The sequence below is a fragment of the Manis javanica genome, chromosome 9 (assembly GCF_040802235.1).
Source record: "Manis javanica isolate MJ-LG chromosome 9, MJ_LKY, whole genome shotgun sequence".
NCBI lineage: Eukaryota > Metazoa > Chordata > Mammalia > Pholidota > Manidae > Manis > Manis javanica.
The window spans coordinates 79018178-79037982 of NC_133164.1; the positions used below are offsets into that span (position 1 = coordinate 79018178).

The 19805-nt window shown below is 39.1% G+C and overlaps 1 protein-coding gene across 9 annotated transcripts in view; it reads right to left on the minus strand.

Annotated features, from left to right (window-relative positions):
* Positions 1-19805, minus strand: part of PTPRM (protein tyrosine phosphatase receptor type M) — an 857076-nt gene that overhangs the window by 463900 nt on the left and 373371 nt on the right. For all 9 annotated transcript variants that reach the window (XM_037008365.2, XM_073212814.1, XM_073212816.1 and 6 more), the window contains one exon: positions 5597-5675. In XM_037008365.2, the coding sequence (XP_036864260.2) occupies positions 5597-5675 (79 nt within the window). The remainder of the gene's footprint in view (positions 1-5596; positions 5676-19805) is intronic.

The following is a 19805-nucleotide window of genomic DNA, read 5'->3' on the forward strand; positions in this document are numbered from 1 at the left end:
TAAAAACTAGTAAATTGTACACTTCAAGCGGGTGAACTGTATGATATGTGAATTATATCTCAATAAAGCTGGATGCCTTATCCTTATAAAATATAAAAATACATATCAACACCACAAGGTAATAAGAAATGCCCATATATGTATAGCTTATAATCTATTTAAAACAGGAGACAACATTATGAAGCTGATAAAATGCCTCTCTTTGGTTTCTTCTACTAGTACTGAACAAAATCGAAAATATAGTTAATATTACTATCAAGTACAAAAATTATCTATGTACATTAGAAGTGGTCTTAAGCCAGAGAGCTGCTGATTCTGCACAGCCATCTCCACATTTCAAGCTGATTCTGCATTTTATTGTCACTGCATCAAAATCAATTTTATAAGCAACTATATATTCTTAATAGAACAGCTACTTTTTTTTTTTGAGAGGGCATCTCTCATATTTATTGATCAACTGGTTGTTAACAACAATAAAATTCTATATAGGGGAGTCAATGCTCAATGCACAATCATTAATCCATCTCAAGCCTAATTCTCGTCAGTCTCCAATCTTCTGAAGCATAACGAACAAGTTCTTACATGGTGAACGAATTCTTACATAGTGAATAAGTTCTTACATGGTGAACAGTACAAGGGCAGTCATCACAGAAACTTTCGGTTTTGATCACTATAGTTATATGAACTATAAACAATCAGGTCAAATATGAATATTCGTTTGATTTTTATACTTGATTTATATGTGAATCCCACATTTCTCCCTTTATTATTATTATTATTTTTATTTTTAATAAAATGCTGAAGTGGTAGGTAGAAAACATAGTTTAGTGTTGTAAGAGAGCAATTGTAGATGATCAGGTGTGTGACTGTAGACTATGTGTTAATCCGAGCTAGACAAGGGCAATAAAACATCCACGGATGCAGAAGATTTCTCTCAAAACAGGGGGGGTGAGGTTCTAAGCTTCACCACTGTTGATCCCCAATTTCTCACCTGATGGCCCCCCTGTGACTGTGCCTGTCTTAGGTTGTTCCTCCCTTGAGGAATCTTACCCGTCTCTGGCTAACCAGTCATCTTCCGGGGCCATACAGGGAAATGTAAAGTTGGTAAGTGAGAGAGAAGCCATATTGTTTGAAAAGGTTAGCTTTTTACTTCTTTGCAGATTTATGCCCTGTGGCTTCTATGCCCAGCATTTGTCTTGAGGTATCTTTAACACTTGGAAGAATTATGATACTCAGTAATTTTCTATATGAGGCATGAATTCTACTAAAGGGTTGTAATTAGGAAGGAAGAAGAAAACCTATAGAAGTAGCTGACGGAAGAAAACATGGGAAGACTGGTTATTTCTTTGACATATCTTCTTGTAGAGTAACATAAGCATGTATAGGTTTTAAACTACTAATTAAATTGTGCACACACATTAACATAATAGGAATACAGTTACATAACCAAAGCAGATCTATAATTACCAAGCATCTCAGTGAAGCCAAGAAAACCAGTTAGGCACCCTAGGCATTTGTGAAAATTTGTCTATGATATGATGGATATTGTCCAACTGTACTTGAACAGTCTGAGAGAAATCAGACAAATTAAAACAAGCCATTCCTGGACACTGTTCACATCCCATATGTTCTTTTAACAGTAGATAGTCTGTAGTTGTAAGATTTTGGAGTGCTACAACTTGCACTTCTCCTAATTCTTGGTTGAGTTCCAACAGTATAGATCCAGTCAAATTTGTTGTTTTACTAAAAGCACAGGCCAGCTTAGATATCTCCTTCTTCATTCCAATGGCAAGTCCAGGAACCGGTGGGATGGATGCAGCTACAACTGCAGCATCGCCTGGATCTTTGTTGAGGTTTTTTGATGATCATCTTCTGGTATGTCTCTTCCAGAGAGTGCTGATGTTGGAAGTTCTTCTTCATATCGTATCTTAGTTCATTTTCTGGGTAGCCAAATTAGACTTTGATCTTCTGTATAAAAACTAACAGACCCTTTGCCCACACTTTGATATGCCCTTTATACCACTGTGTAGAACTCATTGGAAGTCACCACACAGGAACTGCTTTTTTTTTTTTTTTTTTATTAAGAGAAAGGAATATTATCAGAAAAGTGTACCTCCATAGCCGATCATCTGACACCCTTTAAGTGATCAAAATTAAGGATATTTAAAGCATGCGTTAATCTTTGATTTACCATTAGTTTTATCCTATCAAGGGGTAATCCCCCTTTTCTTTCTTTCTTTCTTTTTTTTTTTAATCTCTAATGTACACTTACATGAAGAATACTATGTTTACTAGGCTCTCCCCTATACCAGGTCCCCCTATAAATCACATTACAGTCACTGTCCATCAGCATAGCAAAATGTTGTAGAATCACTACTTGTCCTCTGTGTGTTGTACAGCCCTCCCCTTTCTCCCTCCCCCCCCATGCATGCTAATCTTAATACCTCCTTTCTTCTTCCCCCCCTAGAACAGCTACTTTTAAAAAATGTTGTAATGCTTACTCATAAACCTGTATGAAACCAAACAGAAACCTTTCAAGTGAAGTAACTAGAAGTTATGCAGTTTTGTATGTTTTTATAAAGCATAGTTTTGGATATGAAATATTTATGTTCCTTTATGATTTAAATTTAACAAGCATCAAAATTTAATAATGGATCATTATTTTGAAAGCTTGATAGGAAATCCTTAAAATATTACCTGTAAAGCTTTCCATTTTAAAACCAAAATATTGTGATCTTTAAAATCTGTATTTGCATATTTCCCCCATAAACCTAAGAGATTCAGGAAAACATAACTACAGAAGAGTTATCATCAAAACCACTTTTGTGCAAAGGCAATTACACATTAGCACAGGTATTCTCCAAAGGAGAGACCATCAGCACCATTTCTATGGCTATAGGCAGCTAGACTTAGAAGGAGTGAACAAAATTGCAGGAGACACATTTCAGGATGGATCTGATGTAAGGACAAGCATTAAGTCTTCATATCTTATTGAAGGCAATAATTTGAATCCTGTGGAATGCTACATTTCAGGACTATTTTCTTGGCCAGTGGCTCTACATAGAAGGAACCTAGGACACAGAACATGAAAGACCCCTATAAACTTGACCGTGGCTACTGCGTCTTCATCCAGGGCAACAATAACATTCGCCTTGTGATGAGATTTGCTATGAGAAATAGCATTCACACATAGTAGGAATGCTGTATTTCCATCTTGGATTTTTTACCTCATGGTAAAAGGTGAGTCAGAGGTAATGAACATTTATGTACATTAGAAGAGTCCATGGCCCTTTTCTGAGCCCAAAGCTATTACTCTGAGGATCTGGCAAAGTTCTAACTCACATAATTATATTCTGCTTCTTATATTTGCCCTGCTGTTTCGAGTTAGGTACAGCATTGTTCATTTTCCTGCCTCTTCAGAAAAATGGGGTAGAAATTCCTCATGAACTCACGAGCCTTGCCGACAGAAGAAAAAGCAAATGCAATGTGCTGCAAAAGTAATGTCTGCCTTAGTAAGGAACAAGGTTGCCATGCTCGAACTTGAGTGTTGTGGCAAGGTCTGAGCAGTAGATGAAGACTGCAAAGAGAGCAAAACCCCTCTGGATGGGTTTTGTGTCATGTGTCATGTATCACTGTGTCATGACACACGCATCAGGTAACAACCACACAAGGATTCTCTGTACCTACTGCAGGGAATGATCTCATGATCTACTCAATCCACACAATAAAAGCAGCGGCACTCTAGTAAGTGTTTTTATTTGTGACATCATTGTAGATACAAGCATTTTGTCATGAATCTGGGTAGGGACATCTGCAGAAGTCCAAGAATGCATGAACTAGCCAGTTTCTTTTAATGCTGAGAACCTTAAAAATAAAGCAGGCTGCCATCCCTTAGACAGTCAAAGATTTAAAGTGTGACAATATTAATTTTGGGCAAGGACAGAGGGAAAATAAAAATTCCATGCACTGCTAGTGGGAATATAAACTGGTTCAGACACTTTTCATAGCAATTTGGCAGCATCTAGTAAAACTAAAAATGTTCCCACCCTACATCCAGCAATTCAGCTTCTAAGAATATATCTGCCAAGGTGCTCACTCACTGCACCCCGAGGCACACACATGGATTTCACTGAAAGCAATGTTTCCATAGAGAAAAAATGAGGTGGGGGTCGGGGGAGGCTACTAAACATTCACAGAAGAATAGGAAAATAATGTAGTCTATTAATATGATGGAATATCATGGATTGACCTAAAAAATGTAATGCCTTGGGGGAAAAAATTATAGAGTAATTTATACAGTTCAATACCATTCATTAGAATTTACAAAAAGGCAAACATTACTTTCTTACTTATTATGACTACATAGTGATTATGGGAAACACAGTGAGCATACACACATGCACACACACACATGTGCACACACACTCAGCTCTATTTGCACCATTTTGATTGCTCAGCTCTGAAGCACTGCTCAGGGGTTGGGAAGTGCCACACTGCATGTTGCCTGGTAAAAGTCGAGGCTTGGCTCCATGACAGAAGATGACGGAGATTTGCTTTCCTAGCCTGCCTTGACGGCAGCAGGGGAATGAGCACATGATTTAGCCTGCCCACCCTAACAATCCCACTCAGGGTTTTCAACCTAAGGCTGAAGGTGCAATGGCACAGAAAGGGTGCAAACACTCAGGCAGACAGCAAGGGTCACTCTTCAGGGGTTCAGACAGCAAGGGTCACTCTTCAGGGGTTGGGTAAGTGGGCTGTAGCACCTCTTCCCTTGTGGATGGCCCCTGTGGCACACAGGTTACTGAGGTTATGGCCTACAGGGCCTCTCCTTTGGTTTCTGCTCATTACCCGCCTGATCACCAGTTTCCCAGTAACCCTATTTGCCAACCAACCCCCTTTCAGAACAAAGCTTTTCTGCTTAAATCAGCCCCGTCTGTTTCTGCTGCTTGTAAACTAGACACCTGGGAGACAGAAAGGGGCAATGGGAGGTGCACAGCTGTGTGGCCCCGGTGAGGTTGTTGAGGAGCAAGACTGGCAGTGGGCAATATTTTGTTGATTTAAGGACAAATATTCAAATGCAAATGTGACAAACTGTTGGTGGTTCATACTGGTTGGTAAAAAGAAAAATGTGTGTTTATCACTCACTAGACTTTTCTAGAAGTATTCATTTTCAAAGGATGAAATATGGGACATTTCTGGAGTTCCCAGGTGGTTTAGGTAGATTTCTTATATTCGGCAGAATCCAGGCCTGTTTGGGGTTACATTGTTTGAAACTGTTCCAGAAACACAATGGGCTTGAGAACAAAATGTACAGATTCTCAATGCTAAACCTTATACTAGTACTTAAGAGGAAAATACAAAGATCTTTGCAAGGAGCTCTGAGCATACCAAAGTACTCCATTAGTCACCATGCCTGATTTTCATTGTAAAGATACTTAGATACATATGGTGACATTACTCATGACATACATGATTTTGGACTCTAGAACTCTCCCAGCAGGACTACTTCTCGCCAGGTTTAGTGCTTTCTCTTAATCATTAATGTAAATATGCCCACATCAATGGACCCAAATGCTTAAAAGTTGAGGCAACTTACTACATGGATGTCCTAACACCTTCACTTCATCAATAGCAAGGTAGCCTTGATGTCCAGAAGTTATTACTTCAAAAATCACCTGGAAAATTAAGAAAGATTTATATTATTCACTCATTTTGTCAGACTTATACCAGATGTCTCCTATATATATATATATGACACGTAGCTCATTTGTTCATTCATGTTTCTGACAAACATTTATGCATCATGTACTATTTGCCATCCAATGTTTCAGGTTCTAGGATTACAGAGATAAATAAGATCCAAACCAAGTTTTAAGGAAGCTAATGGGAATGGGTGGTTCAAACAGCACCTTACCTAAAAGACTCACCTGGTAAGTCAGGGACAATACATGGTTAAGAGCTTATATTTGGGCTTAAAGTAATTTATCAGAGGCAAAGTTAATATTTAAATTGCTTTAAGATAAAATATTGTCTGGTCAACTCCTTTGGGGGGCCTCAATACCAGACTGATCCATGTGGGGCCCTAGGTTTGATACAACTAAAATTTAAAAACTCCCTTAAGTGCCATGAAAGAAAACTACAGGGCCCTTGAAGAACATATACCAAGAAGTTGTCCCATGAAGAAGGAGTGTTTCAAACTAAGAGCTGAATGTGAGTGAGCTAATGGTGTAATAAAGGTAGGGATTATTCTTGGGCATGTGCAAAGGTCCTGAGGTAGACATGAGCACGGCCATGAACAGGAGAACTGGGACCGACAGCTTTAATGGTCAGCTGTGACCAGGTTAAGGAAGTTCTACTCTTGGCAGAGATTTCAGGAAAGACTTCATGTTAATAATAGAGAAAGGAGGCTATTAACTGAAATTTACATGTCAGAGGCATGAATTCAGAGTGAGTGATATACACATCTCTGCAGTGGTGAAATCAAGAGGGCTTCAGCACCTGCTGGATCTTGGGAGAAAGAGGGCAGTGTGCTCTGAGGTTCTCAGAATGAGTGACATCTATGAGATGATGAGCCACTTCAGAGAAACTGAAGTGAAAGGAGTAAAAGGAACAAGTAAGAAGGTTGTCAATATTCCTAACATGACTGTATACAGGTGTCCATTGTCGGGCTATTATTAAAAAGGTCCATGTGACATTATTTTAACCTCCATTTACACACAGCAGGAAACTATCACCAGGGAGACCATGGCTCACACAAGATGAAGATGACAAGTTTTAAAACACAACTCAGCAATTGCACTCTTGGAGAAATGAAAGTTTTTATTCATATATACACCTGCACATAAATGTTTATAGCATTAATCATAATAGCCCCAAACTGGAAACAATCCAGATGGCATTCAAATAATAAATGATTAAACAGATTATGGTATATCCATAGCATGGGTACCACTCAGCAATAAAAAAGAACTAACTTTTGATGTACACAACTTGGATGAATCTCCAGAGAACTGTGCTGAGTGAAAAAGACAATCACAAAAGATTAGATTACATGCTGTATGATTCCATTTATGTAACATTGTGTAGTATGAATATCTTAGAAATGAAGGACAGATTAGGGATGGCGGGGGAAGGGATGGGGGAGATGGGTGTTTTTACAGAAGCACAGTAGGAGTAATCCTTATGATGTTGGAATTGATGAAGGTCTTCACTGTGGTGGTAAATGCACAGACCTACTCAGGTGATAAGATTGTATAGCTCACAGCAGCATTATTCACAGTAGCTAAACCACAGAAGCAACCTAAGGCTCTATTGATGTATGAATGGATCAGCAAAATATAGTCTTTCCATACAATGGAGTATCATTCAGCCTTAAAAAGGAAGGAAATTCTGAAAATAAACTATGACTTGGATGAGCCTGGAGGACACTGTGCTGAGTGAAATAAGCCAGTCATAGCAGGGCAAATACCGTATGATTCCACTTATATGTGGTGCCTATAGTAGTGAAATTTATAAAGACAGAAAGTAGAATGGGGGCGCCTAAGGCTTGGGGGAAGGGTAATGGGAAGTTATTGCTTTACGGGTGCAGAATTTCAGGTACAAGATGAAGAGTTCTGGAGATGGATAGTGGTAATAGTTGTACAACAATAATGTATTTAATACCACCTAATTGCACACTTAAAATTGGTTAGGATGGTGAATTTTATGTTATTCGTATTTAACCACAATAAAAAAGTGGAAAAAAAATATAGAACTAAATGTACATACATGCATGTACAGTGAACCTAGGGAAACTTTGAAAAAAACTATAGATTTTAAGAATGCCAATATCCTGGTTATGATATTATACTTTAGGCCTGCAAAATGTTACCATGGGAGGAAACTGGGTAAAATTTACACAGGAATCTACATTATTTCTCACTACTGTATCTGATTCAATTACCTCCATAATTACAATTTTTAAAATGTTATTGCTTTCTACACACATAAAACATTATATACACTGGGAAGATATTGCTCCATTATCTTATTTATTAGTTCATGAGAAAATTCTTCAAGGATTAAATATTTCAAGAACAAAGAGACTTAGATACAAAATAATCATCCAAGAACATGCAATGGGTCTACTGTAGATATAATTAAAGGTCCAGTCATTCTGATTCCAAACATCGTGTTTTTGCTACTACATGTTGCATGAACAAACACTTAACCCTAAGACTGCATCATTCATGTTTGTGTGCTGGATGCAGAAATGGAGGCAGCAACCAACAGAGCCCCAGATGGAAAAGCTCAGGGAGCTTCCTAGATAGGAAGTCATCCCGAAACACCTGTCAGACTGGATGACACTGTGCATGATGCCACCACTTCAAACACAATACACACAGGGGAGAGGAGAGGCCCAACAGTAGAATAGAAATGAGATAAAACTTTGTCCCGTTCATTAAGAGTTTTTTTCACTGATGATAAGGAGAAAGAGATGCACGGATACTCCTGCAATAGGATCTTGTTAATTTATCTCTACTGAAGCCTATAAGAGGACAGTTGAGGGGACAAAAAGCAGATGAACAGTGAGAGCGAGTACAAGAAAAAGCCTCCCTGAGGCCCTCGAAACAGTCACATACTGCCTGATAGGAGGCAGCAAGAGTGGGCAGTGCAGCAGCCAGCCAGCGGCTCTGCACGGACCGATGCCACCCCTCAGCTACCAGGAACACCATCACTCTGGTCATGGAGAAGGCATTTTAAAAGCCAAACTCAGAAATATTCATCCATTTTTCCTTCCCCCATTTGACCTCCCTTCCTTCTTGCCTCCCTCCTATTCATTCATTCATTCATTCAAATTCATTCATTCATTCATTCATTCAAGTCTCCACTGAGTGTTCTCTCTATTCCAGGCACTGTGATAAGCACTTGGAGTATATAATGAATAGACTAGATGAAGACCCCTTTCCACACAAAAATTTTCCTTCTTATTATAGGAAGTGAGATTTTTACTTCATCAGGTACAAGGGCTGAAGTTCTCACAAAACGCACTCATCTTTATTTTCTATTAGCTGCATTAACTATTAGAATATAGTGTACATATAAATCATGCTCATGTCAATCTATTTTTCAGGTTCACATGTTAATTTAATGCACAGTATTTCACTTAAAACAACATAAGGAAAAGGAGAGGGAAAGGAAAGAGAGGAAGAAATTAGCTATCTAGATAAGCCACCTTAAAATGTCTGAATCAGTCTTTCCATCCATCACATTAATAGAATTTATGAACCTCAACAGTTTTACTCAAAGATTCTGTGTCTTATTGTCCAATATTGACTACAGTAAATATTGACTACACATTCTGGGGGCAGGAATAAAGAATTAGACAATTTCATGAAATTTAAACTTTAGTTGGAGAAAAAATAAGGCACATGATGAAAGAACAAAACAATGGCCAAATGACAGATGGGAACACTTAGGAACTCCTAAGCTGATCGTTCTCTGCCTCAGGACTGCCCCCTCCTCCTTATCAGACCAACCAGAAGGTCCGTGATAAAGCCACACAACTCCAACACAATCTCTCAGCCTGCTGGTATGGACTCAAACATGCCCAAGCAAGGACTTAGCCAGTGTCCCTACAGAGGCAGAGTGAGTCACAGCTCCAAGCCAGCACACTCCGAATTTCCCAGCAAAATAATTTGTCAGTGAGAACACAAAACAATTAAACACATACTTGTTTCCAAAACTACTTACTCCCCTCTGTCTTCCAACTGGAATACCGGGAAACAAAAAAAAGTCAGCATCTGATTACAAATACACTAAGCAGATTTAATTTTCTAGTAGAATACAGTAATAGAAAACTAACTGCCACTTTCAGTTAGTTAGAAACTTTTGAAAATAAATTTCTTGGCAGATTCCAGCACTGAGTTACAGCTAAGTGTAGAGACAAAAAGAGGAATACAATCTTTATAGACATGCCTATGAGTTTATCTATGTTTATATATCATATATATACATATATTATAAATAAAAATTTTATATGACATATTTAGGTTTTATACATATGAAGTTGAATTATATATTGCAAGTTTGAAGCAATAACTTCAATGTTCTTTTCCAAAAATTAAGCAAGTTTTTCAAAAGACCATTTTCCAGCTCTTAGTAATTTCAGTTAAAGGACTTACAAGTATAAGTTTTCTTACTTATGTCGTCAGGTTTATAATTCAGTACATAAATGTTTCAACACATACCACAATTATAAAGTAAGTGTGATATGTACTGAAAAGTTTGCAAATTTGAAATAAATATGAAAAAATGAAGACACCTGAATGTAGCTGCTATGGAACAAGCTTAGAGTGACTACTAACTTGATTTTAACACTTGACCACTGAAAGATTTACTTCATTGTTTCTAACAAACAAGACCATTAAAAAACGCAGCTCAAAAGATGAGGCCTATTTTTAATAGGCTTCTTAAAAGGTGATTTTAGAATACCAAATAAAGGTTTCCTTGTTTTGAACTCCTGCTATCTGGAATGTTTTTCACGTTTTACTTTTCCTAGCTAGTGCCCTTATCAAGAAAGCTTCAAAAGCAAAAATATTTCTCTCTTTTTGTCAAATAAGGAACTACTCTATTTAAAGTACAGGTATTGCTCTGGTGAAGTATAATAAGTGTATGCAGAACCCAGTGGGAGTCCCTGGGATATCTGGAAATGCCAGCATCTAGAGCCAAAAAGATTGAGGTCAAACAAAACAATAATGTGAGAACACCAACGGCACCACAGGAAAAAGGAAAAGAAAGTGGTAACAAATTGATTTAGGAATGTGGACATGCTTATTTTTATCAAACAGGAAGAACCATACTGAAAGCCTACATTAGAAGTGAGGCTTGGGTCCCTTTTGGGAACCACACCAAGTCTTTTATAAAAATTCCATAACTTAGAAAACATTTATATATTGTATACATCCATGCCCCAGGTTATCTTTTCTATATATGTTATCTAATTTTCCCCAATCACTCATACAAGGTAGGATGAGTAGGCTGACTCAGAAAGGTTAGGTAATTTTTCTGAGGTCGCACAAGTTTTGCAGAGTTGGGGTATAATACTAGGACTATTTTACCTCCAGGTCTGGACTCTTCATTTTAACAAATTGCCTTAACTAGCAGGTATGAGACACTGCATCTATGTAGAACACATACACCTACACATATACATACCAACCTAGAATACATACACATACATATATAAAATATACAACCATGTATACACACACACAAATATATACATCCTTTAATGCATACACACACACATCCTTTTAATGCACACACACACACACACACACACACACACACACAAATATGTCCTAAAGTTTCTACTTCCATATTTAAGTAAGAAATGTAGAATCATCTGTTTGGTCTGGAAATGTACATGCAAGGCCTGGAAACTACATGACATAGTTTCAACAACACAAATTTTAAGACAAGACTCAGCAAACTACAGCCAATGGCTGAATCTACCTGGCTTGGTTTCTATTGTCACAAACTAAGGATGGTTTTTATAGTTCTCAATGATGGGAGAAAATCAAAAGAATAAAATTTGTGATACATGAGAATTATATGAAATTCAAATTTCAATGTCCATAAATAAAGTTTTATTGGAACACGGCCACACTCACTCATTTATGGGTTGTCTATTTCAGCTCTTGCACAACAGCAGCAGAGTTGAGAAGTTGCCACAAAAACCATCTGACTCTCAAAGCCTCAAGTATTTTCTCTTCAGCCTCCTGCTTTAAGAGAAAGCTTTCCTGCTTGGCTTACCAACACATTGCCATTACTCTGGATAACAAGAAGCACATAACAACAGGAGTAGTCTGTCACAGCCAGATACAATATGCCTTCCAATTCATGTGAGAACAATGGCAGGAAAAACCATCTTCCTACCCCAGCTTGACTTGTTCCAACTGTATTTCACTGGCGGTGTTTTAAACGCAGTGAACAGCAGTATTTTACTTGTGTTTCACTGCAATATCATTTCCAGTTTTCTTTAAGCACAGTTGCATATTCTAAAACAAAACCATAGAAACTATTTACTTCATAAGCCTCAAAACACTGTATGAAAATTATTAAGTTAAAAAATAATATCAAACCCAACTCATTTAAAAGTCAAGTCTATAAAGAAACTGAACTATGGAGAATTTATAACACTTCAATATTAAAATCTTACTCTTATGTCTCATTCTACACAATGGTCTTTGTCATTAACTAGATTTCAGCTAAATGTTTTTATTTGTTTCTACCAAAACACATACATTTTTAGGAAAAAATGTCTGCCCAGTATAACTTGTGATTATTTGACCAGTTGAAATCTAAAGTGGTGGCTCAGCATGACAGAATCACAAAGTCAGCCTATTTTATTCTGGAATATTTTGTTAAGTCCAGGAGGAAAATATGCCCCCAGCCTGGGGCAAATAACCTTTGAAGTCAAAATCAGTCAAAGGGAGAAATAAAGTGGGAGAAACCCATTTATTGCTTACAAGCAGGCATCTACTTCTGCTCACCCATGTCTCTCATGACCTGGCTGCAAAAAGTACCTCATTAAACTGAGACAGGGACCATGGATGTAGTCAGAGTACGGTGAGGGCCTCTGGAGGGGGCAGGGCGGAATATTTGCAGTCAGAGCAATGTAACTACATGCAAGGAAACCCCCCCTACTAAAACTCTATGTTAAACATTGAGCTCTAGAATCATTCTTCAGTGAGATCAGTAAACGTTCCCCAGGTAAAGAAGGGTAGCACATGTTTTGTTATGCTAATCATTTGTGACCATGTGTAAGATTCACTTTAGCATGCTAAAAGGCCCAGGCCTCTGTGCTGTCTTTCCTCCTTCAGATCTGACAAGGTGATTCTGCAAACTGAGCAACTAACTTGGCATGCAGACCCAGCTGTAGACGGCATGGTAAAAGGCAAAAAGAATTCCATCTTAGAGATAAGATTGCATTTTAACACCCAGGAAGTTCAAGAGGCAAGATTCTTTAGCAAGTAGACAATACCTCAGCCCACCTTGGGAGCTGGCCAGGCGGCCTTTTGATATGGTCCCAGACCAAGGCGCCAGTGCCCCAGAGAGAAACCAAGGCAGGAAATTGCTTACAGTTAATTTTTAATATTAAGGGACCACTTAACAAGTCCCCACCCCTAAGTTTTTACATGTTCTTGAAAATTCCTCAACTGCCTATAAAACCCCCTAGACAACGCACTACTTCGGAGTATCTTGTCCCCTCCCGGCATGAGCTGGGAGCTCTGTCCTTTCACTTTATCTCTAAATAAAAGCTTGTACCTTGCTCTCCTACCTTGACTGTTTGTGAAGCTCATTCTTCGGCTCCGCAAACAAGAACCCCGGCATCAAAACCTCTCCGGTCCAGATATGCCCTTGATCCCCCTTGTAATTACCTATTGATATGTAGATGTACTGTGGGTAAAATTGCAATATTTCAAGAATCTCTTGCCTGGTTTTAGTACATCTCCACATCAACAAGGGTTTCCAAGGGGTGGCAAGAAGTACCATCTCCATATCAATGGGTAATTAATTACCTGGGTGAGCAGAGGGCTTATCTGGAACTGAGAGGTTGGGAGGAGTATTTGCTCGCTTCTGCCACAGAAGGGGAGAGAGAGCAACGTGTGACAATGGCTTGTAATCAATAAACAGGTTTTAAACTTTATTTCTCCCTTTCATTGATTTTTGTTTTGAAGGTATTTTGCCCCAGGATTTTCCCTCCCCGGAGTTATATGCACTAAGGCCAGATGAGAGATTCTAGAAATACTGCTATTTTACCCACATTTGCAACAACACAATACTTAATCTTAAATCACCTTTTTTGGGGATTTGTCTTAACAGAAAATATAATGAATCCTCATTATTTGTGTTCTTTGTGTTTGTGAATCTGCCTACTCACTAATCTATTCGAAACCCCTAACTCAATACTTGCAGAGCATCCATGGTCATTTGCAGACAGAGTGGCAAAAATTTGAGTTGCCCAACACACACAGCCCAGCTGGGGTAGTATAAGGCAATGGTCTGCCTTCTTGTTTCAGCTCTCCTACCACAAACAAGTGTCCTTACCCCAGTTATTTAGTACCATATTTTTCACATTTTTGTGCTTTTTATTGGTGATGTTGCTTTTAAAATGGCCCCAAGTGCAGTGCTGAAGTGCTGCCAAGTCCCTTGCTCAGTGCAGGATGTGTTAGCTAAGTGTCACTCAGCATGAGCCACAGTGCTGTTGGCTGAGCTCTATTTTAATAATCAACAATATAAAGTAAAGTGTCTTTAAGAAAAACGTTGTGGGGTAAAGCACACAATTTTCAGAATCTCCTGCCTGGCCTTACATTTACATATCAATAGGTGTTTACCGCTGCAGTTCCCTGCAGCCTCCATAACAAGGGGTAGAGAGAGGATGGCCATTGTCTCTTCCCCTCTGTTCCTGGTGTGTAACTGGTCTGTCTGGTGCCTGTCCATCACAGGACCCTCCACAGGAGTTCTTCCTGGAAGGGGTGGGTGGGGAAGTGAGAGCACCCTGGGACTGCAGGGGCAGGGAGCACAAAGTGGGCTTTTGCTGGCGGGGACCTGGGAGAAAGGGAAGGGGCAAGAGCTGAGGCTGGAGGATGGAGCCCAGCCTCATTGTGAGCAATAAAGGGGTTTCTCCCAACCTGCCTTTCCCTTTACTGACTTCACTTCCACCTGTTTATTTGCCCCAGGCTGGGAATATCCCTTCCCTCTGGAGTTACAAACATATACAAAACAAGTTACGTATTGATTAGTTGATGAAAATGTGACCAGAGGCCCACAGGACTGATTCCATATTTCCCACTAATTCAGTGCTTGCTGTGACTTTATGGAACATAATGACCGTGAATGAGAATCAACTGTATTAGATGTTAGACTTAACACTGAATTCCCATGTCTATCAAAGTAGTTGAGCATAAAAAGGACTCCAACTCATTTTTGTGGATGGTTCCCAGATATGATCTGTAGTCACAGGATGTGAAGAAACGTAAAAGAGAATCAATATTTACTCAATCACTCAACAAATAACATCTCAGGAGACAAGATACAGTAACCCCACCGTTTTTGGAGACTACGATAAACCATATGCTCTCACGAATGAAACAACTGGTTAAAGACTGACTAGTGCTCCTTCATTTGTTCATGAAAAAGCCATGCGAATGTTGGCCAGTGAGGCAAATGACATCAGGCTATCCTTCAGATGTCTGCCAAACAGGGGATGGGAAGCAGTTTAACACTGCAGCCTCCCTGATCCTTCCTGCTTCAGTGAAGAGCAAAATTAGATTTCCATGCTGCCACTTCCCCTTGCTGCATCTGTGCAAAGAAAAAGGGGTTTGCTTACCAGCATGAACACTCACAGGGAAAATGTATTCATAGAAATCATTGTCAGTTCCCTAGAACAAAGGGGAATACATAGTGTATGAATGTCCTCCCCAACATAACTAGTAGATCCTTTCTGGGTTTGACTTAAACAAAAAGCAAAGGTGGATTATGCTCATTTACAAAACCTGTTGTTGTCTTCCAACAGGTTATTTTGTTAAATAAAACAGAAATAAACACAGCAAAAGAAAGAGTTCACTAATGATGAAGAGCCAAAAGAAAACTGTCAACTATCTGACCTTAAAAATCAGGAACAAGGTACTGAAGCACATGTTCATGTGGTCCTGTTAGTCAAATACAAACCACTTTCACAAAGTTAAAGGTATTCAAAGGACAGCATGAATCACGGTGGAGCTCATTACCGGTGCTTTGTCATGCCTAGTTATTTAAGGCATTCTTAAATGACTTCACTGGTTTTCTTCTACCAATACACAACTTTCCTCACCTTCCTTTTTGTTTCCCTCCCCTCTTTGAAACACCAGTTCTTTTCAAATCTTTTCTAATCATAGCTCAAATACTCATTTTATAAAATGGGATATAGAGGAAACTGAAGGTTGAGGAAAAAATAAAATAGGAAAGTTATATGGAAAAGTGCTGATAAGCAAGAGGCAGACTACAGAGAAGTTACAATGCTAATCCAGAAGAAGTACTTATCCTTGATCCCCAAATGATAAGTACATCCTGAGAAGGAAATTTGGTGATGTGGAAAGATTTTAAAATTAAATAAATAAAAAATATTATCTCTGAAGATGAAAACCCATCACATGAAATTATCTACTTCCTCAACGCAGCTCTGGGCCCATACTTAAGTGACAGCCTAGCGTGTCTCCGTTGATCTCTTAAAAAATACAGTTCATCTTTTTTTTTTTAACCACAAAATGCAGAGGACAGGACCTCTGCTTTGAACAGCTTTTCTGCTTGAGACAGAGTTATTTTGCTACCGTATCTAATCCCTCAAGTCACCTGAGAGGTATGAAGCAATTCGATTATCTTGCACTTAGAATAAGAGCCCTAAACTAAGGCATTTATGGAGTCATGGAATGCGCTATTTTTCCATCAGTATATATCAGTGTTTCCCAAGTGTGTTCCAGGGAACACTAGACCCAAAAGGCTATGAAAAGGCCCAGACTGATCCCCAAACTCCAGTGGGGCACCTGTCCTGGCCATTTATCGCTCCTGGAGTTCTGGAAACATTCTCCAGCTCTGAAATGGCTTGCAGTACAGAATGTGTTCAACTTTGTTTTATAATCAGTGCTTCTTCCCATTTGGTCAACTAATGCCTTTTAGCATTCCTTAGATTTGTGAGACATAATCTGGAAAACACTCATCTGTTCCTATCTAAAACACTGTTCCTGGGCAGCAAATGCTTGCAGAGCTGCTGCCTCTCGGAGTGGCTTTACATGACTTTCCAGTAAAATAAGTGTCTGAAGGCAAATATAGTCAAGAAAGGAATGCTGCTGTGCAGACAGCAAAGGCTGAAGCTTCATGTGAAGAGATGGGAAAGATCAAGTCCCTCCTATTCCCTCACCGTCTCCTTTACCAGGCAAGATGTCAGGCTGTTAAAGGGGGATCCTGGTTCAGCCTGCCCAGAAATGCCAGCTCCTCTGCTTCCTCCCCGCACAGAGAACTTAGAGCAGGGCTCAGCTGGAATCCACTCCTCACCTTCTCCAAGGACCCTTCAAGTACCTCCAAGGGGTTTGTTTTAACAGAGAGGCTCTAGAGAAACAATGAGACTGTCACGGTCCATGACTTGTCCCCACAGTCCCTGGGGTCGCTGCCCTCCCGTCCCCACTTCATTGACAGGAATCAGGGAGGGGATTTCAAGGCCACTTGTGCTTCTTTTCAAAACAACAACTTATATTACAGGTCACTGCCTTCCTTGCCTCTAACTGGATGAGAATCACTGCTCCAAAAGCAGGGAGAAGGGCAGTGGGAGTGATTCCAGCAGCATCTGGGTGCAGGGTTAGGATCCCAGAAAATCTACCAGGCAGTTGCCAGAAACTTGTAGGGTTGGGAAAGAGAAGAGAGGAGGGAAAGAAGCAGAATCAAAGTGAAAATTTTTAAATCAGCACAAAAAAGCAAGAGGGTGCTTGTGAGAGGAAAATACTCTTCTTAAAATGGCAGGAAGTCAATGTCTAGACTCAGGAAAGCAGGTGCTGTAACCCAGGTGCCCTGAAGAAAGCAGGTAGCCTGCATGTCTCACTGCTGCCACCCACATGAGAAGTAGGTTCTAAGTAGCAGTAATTAGGAGAGACATTAATTAAGAAATTAAACATGTGTTAATCACCAAATTCTTGACAATTTATGTTTTAATGAACAGTAATTAACCTAAAATTAGCTGTATTCCATGCAGGTTGCCATTGTGATTTGTACCTGCAGAACACTATTCTCCTATAAATAGGAGAACCTATGCAGAATGACTACTGCAAAGTAAGAATGCTTTATTCTGTAAGAAGCATTTTGAAACTCTAAATGCCTAATAGAAACGTTAGGGGAAAAATTGAAAATAAGAGGTGCCCATGAAAGTCTACTATGTTTGTCAAAAGTACACAGGGCAGTTGGTCTGAAAACTTCCCCAAATCCATTCCCCACCAAAAAACAATTATAAGTCCCAGATTCCTACCAAGATGAGAAATTACTAGTATTTGGCAACCAAAACTGGATGAGAAGTGGATATTCTTTTTTTTAATTGAAGCATAGTTGATATATGATATTTTTTCTTTTTTAATGTATTTTATTGAAGAATAGTTGGTATACAATATTACATGGATTTCAAGTATACAACATAGTGATTCAACATTATGAGGTGCTCACGCAAGTACTGTAGTTACTTATCTGTCAACATAGAAAGATATTACAGAATTATTGATGATATTCTCTGTACTGTACTACCATCCCCCTAACTAACATTCTTGATAAAAGCACAGGGGAGTAAGGGACAGAACAGAGAGAAGTAGCCCCAGACAGCAGTTCCCGAAATTGTGTTCTCGGGAGCATTCGCTCTGCAAGACTCAGTTAAGAGTACAGAGAAGGCTGATACCACAGGCCCTCTGGAAACCTCATCTTGCATTTTTGCATGATAGCAGCTCCAGAATGTTCTAGTGGAAAGGAACTTGGTCCACTTCATTTCACCCAAGCATTTCACTTGGAATACTTGTTCCTGGAAACATTTTTCACTTAACAGCTGTTGTACATTTTAGAGGCAATTTAGCAGCAAGAAAACACTTAAGTATTAGTTTCCCTTTTTTCTGCCTACCACAATTCTTAAACTCAATAAATGACCACAATTTCTTGAGAGACTAGCACATCCCAAATGTACTTTTGCACTTCTCTTCACACCCAGCACAGTCTTTATGTTTAGTCCCATAATTAGTGAGGCACAGTGAGTTTAAGTTTCCTACAGTGAGCTTATAAGTAAACAGGGCTGATATGCAAATCCGGTTCTGTGTGGCCCAAAACATATGTGCTTTTACTATACTATGATGTCCATTTTCAAACAGTAGTATATTATGAAATTCCTTTAAAAGAATTCATGCATCAATCTTATTATATCAAACCACTTAATAAAGCATGAAAGCACCTTACAGAAATAAATTTCTATATGAATATAAAATACTACAATATACTAATATTTCAAGTCTATGTTCATTTTACATTAATTTTGTAGATCTCTATAATATATCTTGCAGCCCAAATACTATTGTGGAGGTGATGGGTAGGGGGGAGGTGAGTCCCTGGATAATGAGACAGGGTCTCTCAAGGGTACCACCTCCTTGAGATGTCCATGTCCTATGATCTTGCCCTCAGTTTTCAGGTCCAGAAGCAGCCTATCTGTATCCTTAGAATGCATCAATTGGATATTGACTTTTATAAGCCACATCACACACGTGCATGTACACATGATACCAGAAAAATACTTAGTCTGCTTTGCAGTTAGAAATACAATAGTTACATAAAACAGAGTAGTAAATGCATAAACACAGCCTCAGAACTAGGTAGAAATCTATATGGGAAATTGATTCAAAGCAAATAAGCTCATGCATGAGTCATGTTTTCAAGAGGATCAGGACGTGACAGCCATCTCCTTAGGAAGGGAGTGGAAGCCCCACAGGCTGGGGACTATATTTTACAGGGAAATTCCTCGCCTGGGTAGTGCTGCCTCATCACAGACAACTTACTGTTCTGGCTTTTTTCTGATCATTTCCAGTTAGGCTGACACCCTGGGCCAAGGATGGAAATGGAAGTGGTAGGTGTTTTCCTTCTCTCAATACAGTTCTGTTAATATGCATCCCAACTGGGAAACATCATTCAGGTCTTACATGGTGATTTTAAGGCCTATCGCTCAGCATTTCGGAAGTTTTCTGCTGACATTTCTCTTGTATCATCTACAG